At 35.0% G+C, this 5513-nt stretch overlaps 1 protein-coding gene across 1 annotated transcript; it reads left to right on the forward strand.

The window, feature by feature from the left end:
* The first annotated feature begins 996 nt into the window (after positions 1 to 996).
* Positions 997 to 5164, forward strand: LOC109795482 (F-box protein At2g26850). The gene is made up of 5 exons (XM_020355003.3): positions 997 to 2688; positions 2817 to 2896; positions 3066 to 3244; positions 3536 to 3610; positions 4682 to 5164. The coding sequence occupies exons 1-5, from the start codon at positions 2011 to 2013 to the stop codon at positions 4867 to 4869; spliced, it is 1200 nt and encodes a 399-aa protein (XP_020210592.1). The 5' UTR covers positions 997 to 2010; the 3' UTR covers positions 4870 to 5164.
* Positions 5165 to 5513: the final 349 nt, after the last annotated feature.

The following is a 5513-nucleotide window of genomic DNA, read 5'->3' on the forward strand; positions in this document are numbered from 1 at the left end:
AGAAACAAGCAGAGTAATTTAGAGACCTTGTGGTAAAAGTTGACATTACACAATGTTCAACTTCTTTGTTCCGCTAGATGTTAATTATATTCTTACCCATAATATATATTTGATGTAACATTAGTTAAATTATTTGATACTGACATGAATACATGGTACACAAATAAACCAAACTTTTTTTAGTTCGTATTCAATGTATCCATTTTGCAAATTAAACTTTTAGCTGTTAGTTTTTTTATTTTATTTTTTTATTAGTATAATATATATGTATAATTATAATTTATTCCTATAATTTGATCAAACTTGTGTCATCACTTGCATATCCGGTCTTAAATTCACGAAGTAAATTTGATATATGACTGATGTTTAATTTATTTAATTATATTCTAAAAACATACAAATTTAAAATGATATTAAAGATGAGATAATACGTGCATGATCTTAATTTTAAATTTTGTTACTATTATTGTAATTTTTATGATTAAAAAATCATTATATAATAATAACTAATATTAATGAAAGATTCCCTCAAAAAAATATTAATGAAAGATATTTAATATTTATTTTGAAGATAAAAGGAATAGAGGGAAGAATTGATAATTGTAAAAAACTAAAAATGTTGAGATATTGTTGTGATGAGCGAGAACATGTTTGTTACAGTGGACAGAGGGGCAGTGGATCTGAATCCTTACCTAAACCTCGAACTTTAATATTAACGAATCTTGTCGTATATACATTATCCAATGTAGTTGCCTTTTGTAGTCAGACATATTTCTCTCCAACTACAACTTGGTACAACATTTTCCAGAGATAAATAAATAAAATAATACTATTCATAGAGGAAATAAACAGATTCAAAAATAGTTTTAAATTTACGGTTAATTATAATATTATTTTTTATGGGAGTCCCTGGATAATTGCATGTAGAAGAAAATAGGTGATGGCATGGATATGTTAAGAGTAGAAATGTTCCGCAACGTAACCTCAGCCTCCCATTCATAGCATAAATAAGTAAATAACTCTGCCTTTTCCTTTCATTGTCCACCAATTGTTCGCTATATTGCCCCACACAGAACAACAACAACAACAACAAGAAGAAAAAGAGAGAGAGAGAGAGTTCTGTGATTGCATTTGCAGAGGGGAGGATAATAATTGAGGCGTGGTGAAGAATTTGTTGGAGTGAGGGGAGGCCCCACCTTCCCTTCACATTCATTATCCTTTTCTTCATCACTCTCTTTTTAATCCTCTTCTCTATCTGTCTGCACCACCCCGAGGCCTTGGTTCCATTGATTTTGTGGATCTTGAGGCTCTTGTGTGGCTCTCTTGCTGCTTAGCTAGATCTATTTTATTCTGGCTAGACACAAATTATATTCCCACAAGATTTATTCACTTACCAATAAGTTTTAGAGATTTGGTTCTTATTATATAGACTCACCTTGCATCTTTTTTATTTTTCAATTCCATTTCTAGGTGTTATAAAACCTGCTATCAGATCTTGCTGCCCCCACCTCCATTTCTTGCTCCTTCTTCATAAGGACCATTGTATACAGATTCTTTGGTCTTCATTGAATGATAGCTGTTTAGGTTGACTACACACGGTTGTGTTGTGTTGTGTTGTTCTCTCTTCTTTATTGGAAACCAATAAAAGAGAGAGAGAGAGAGGGAGTTGGTATTAAGCTACTGTGAGGTGTGAGCTTATTTCCAGGGTTCATTCGTGTGGTTGTCTACCTAATTTATTCTGATCTAACTTTGGCCTAGGAGGCCCACCATTGGGTTTTGGTGGGCTATCATTCAACCAATAAAAAACCCATCTTTAAAAGGAGTATTATTTTGAAGGTTCTTGTGTTTCTTTCCAACAAGGGAGGGTGTTTCATTTGTGTCAAGTAGTGAGGTCATTTTGTTTTTGGTTTTCTTTCCTCTTGTTAGCCATATTTGTTGCACAGTTGGCATTGAGGTTCTATATTAATACATGCCAAACTTAAACCTGACCTGTGAAAGACACCAGTGCTAATGCTACTTTACTTTATCACTTGTATCTCCTTCCTTCTGTTTTTAAAGCCTCTCCTTTCTCTCAAACCACTTCCTTCATGGGCTGGTGAAGTCAGGTTGATCTCTCCCGTGTTTTACATAGACTTGTCCGTGAAATCAATCTCTAAGTTGTTTAGGAATCGCCTTTTGCTCGGTTTTCTTTGTCAAATTCCCACAAGAATGTCTCTAGTGAAGAGGACTCATACATCAAAGGTGGAGAATATTGAGGACTCCCAAGCCATGTCAGTGTTGGACTTGCCAGAGCTGGTGTTGGAATGCATTTTTGAAAAGCTCCCTGCAGATTCACTTTGTCAAATGGCCGGGGTTTGCCGTTCCTTGAGGAAGAAGTGTGTGAGTGATCACCTTTGGGAGAGGCACATGAAAGAGAAATGGGGTAGAGTTATTGGTCAAGCTGCTTATAGGGAGTGGAAATGGCATGTTGCTTCAAAAGGGAATGTTGGATCCCCCAGACTTGGCAAGCAAAGTAGCTTGATGAGGCTTGTGTCCTTTCGTTGGCCTTTTTCATGGATGAGAACGAAGGTGGATGCAGATAATAGCATCAAGACGCCAAGTTATTTGCCTCGTGATTCATCTATGACATGGTATCTTGCTCTTGAGACTGGCAACTTCTGGTTTCCTGCTCAGGTCTATAACCGCGAGGTATCTATGATTTTGAACCCCTTTGTGATTTTCTTATTGAAAATTCATGGTCTATCATGCTAGTTTTTTTTTATGGTAAATAGACTAGAAGATTGTGTTTTTCCCACAAGTTACATTTTTCACTGCAGAATGGCCATGTTGGATTTATGTTATCATGCTATGATGCTGAGCTTAGCTATGATCCTCACACTGACACCTTCCAAGCCAGGTAATTGGACATGATTCTTAGTTTTTATATGTATGTTCCCATCAGTCGTTGAAAGAAAAATTCTTCCGAATTTTTTTATGAGTTTCCATTAAAGAAAATAGAGGAGTAGAAAAGGAGGAAAAAGAGGATAGATCTAGTGGCCTAATTATAGATTAATTGTTTATTGTAGGTATCCACCACATGGAAGAAGGGCAATTGCAATTGAGCATAGCATTCCATGGGAAAGGTTAAGAGCACCACCTGTTGACACTCCTCCACATGATCTTCATATCTCGGATTGTCTACCTGATTTGCATCCGGGCGATCACATCGAGATTCAGTGGAGAAGAAACAAAGAATTTCCTTATGGTTTGCTCCTTAACTCAACATGTTTTTCTACTTTTACTGTTTATTTTGGTCTATAGCTAGCTGGTTAGGGCTTAGGTATTATATCAGAAAAATAGCTATTTAAACAAACATAAGACAAGAATGGTTATGGTGTTGTGGTGGAGTAAACGGAAAGAGTGCAGTGGGATCCAATTTTGAGTGATAAAAATAATTACTTCTCCAATCTTAGTTATGCATTTTCATTTATATCTATCTACCCTTTCTTGTGATGAGATTCTGACTGTAGCATGATGAAATGCACCTTTATGGCAGGTTGGTGGTATGGTGTTGTAGGCCACTTGGAGTTGTGTGATGGGAATGAAATTTACTGCCGTTGTCATAGTAGTGGTGAGTTGATGTATTTTCCTTTTAAACGAATATGTTGTATGTATCATTCATTATATTTTATTGGCTGTAGTTTTTACTTTTTTATCATTCATTTAATCCATGTTCTGTTCCTCTCTTCAAGTTGAACTATGTTCTGAGTAAAATTGTCTAGTGGATCAATGCAAGCAGGATATGATTTAGGGAATGATTGTAGGATTCAGATGAATTATGTGTATAAATATGCAAAAATGGAGAGAGATAAAAGATAATGCTCTGGAATTTTGAAGACAAGGAATTGAGTGAAGGTTGAAATATACTGTTTTATGGATTAAATATTTTAAAAATTTTCTATTTACCATTATTATGTTTTTCATTGTAATGGTGAAAAAAATTACATAAATGTTTTAAGTTCACTTTGGCAGACCAGACCACAATTTGGGTTAGGTTCCTTTCCTGATAATTGTATCAAAAATTGGACCACCATCTATGATATATGATTGGTCCCCTAGACATATCATGGTCCGCATGTCATAATTCCACCAACACATTGATAACTTGTGTCTCAGTGGATACATTTATGGCCAACTACGTTAAAATAAAAAAGAAAACCAATTTCTCTTGTTTGTTCTGTTTTCCTTTTGTTATGTATTGTGGGGATACCACGGTCGCTATAAGCTTCAAAAGTTTACTTCCATTTTCTAATATTGGTAGTTATGCCCAGAATAATCCACAACTTTTGCTTAGCTTCCTGGGTTGATGTTCCATTTCAGAAGAATAATAAAAAGCACTAATTTGTGATAGACTCTATTGCCATATTCTTTCATCACTTTGTGTAAGCATGATAGCAGTTTTTACACATGTTCCTGTCTATTTTTATCTTATTACTCTATGTGGACTCTGTGATGTTGTGGACCCTGCAGTCATACCATCAAAAGCTGTTTTCCATGAATATTGAAAAATTATAAATTCTGCCGAAGTAAAAACTGAACGTGTCAATTTTTTGAGTCTTGGCATTAAGCTTTGTGTATTTCCTTTTCCTCTCTTAGGATTCAAAGATGGTTTATTTGACACTGCATTATGTGTTGGTTGCAGACACAGTGGTGCTAGAGTTCAATCAGTACACTCCTGACTCACGTTGGAGGAGGACAACTATCAGTAGGAAAGATCATAGAGAGGAGGGAAATGAAGCAGATGGCTTTTATGGAGGAATCAGAAAGATAAAGACTGATGCCGAGATTTCCCTTTGGAAAAGCCTATGGCCTTCTGAAATCTTGGATTAATCAAGATATAATTTTCCACATAGCATTATGTCAAGACTAGTATTCTTGTTAAGCATTGGCAGGGGCAGGTTCTTCTGCATTAGAGAAAAGGGGGCATAGAATTGGATCCTCATCCAGCCAAATAAGCGTTTGAGGCTATCCTATTTACTTTCCCCCTTTTAATTATCACATTTTTTCATGCTAAAGTTTAGCCTTTGATTTCAATCAATGTAAATTACTCATTTATGCACTGATGGCTTAGAATATTCATTCCACAATATATAGAATGATTAAAATCTATCTGATTTTTTTCAAATTAGTAAGCGATGAAATCTCATAGCAATACAACTTCCGTACCAAATGATGTAAGAAGTATTATATACATGCGCGAACTGATTTTCCTTTTTGGCTATAATTTATGATTGAGGTCTATAACCCCAATGATAAGCAGCACTAATGCTGATGCACCTAATTACCATTCAGTGTTTTGTTTGCCCAAAAATATGAATGTACATTTAAGAATCCTTTGGTGCAAGGAAAATAAAAGGCTATTAAAGGGAGTTAAAGATATTGTTAGGGAAATTGATATGCCAATTCAGGTTGGAAATTTTCTAGACAATATAAATAACAAATTTCTAAAAAGCATTGCTATCATATGTTTCCCA

Source organism: Cajanus cajan, chromosome 9, assembly GCF_000230855.2.
Source record: "Cajanus cajan strain Asha chromosome 9, NIPB_CcT2T_4, whole genome shotgun sequence".
Lineage (NCBI taxonomy): Eukaryota > Viridiplantae > Streptophyta > Magnoliopsida > Fabales > Fabaceae > Cajanus > Cajanus cajan.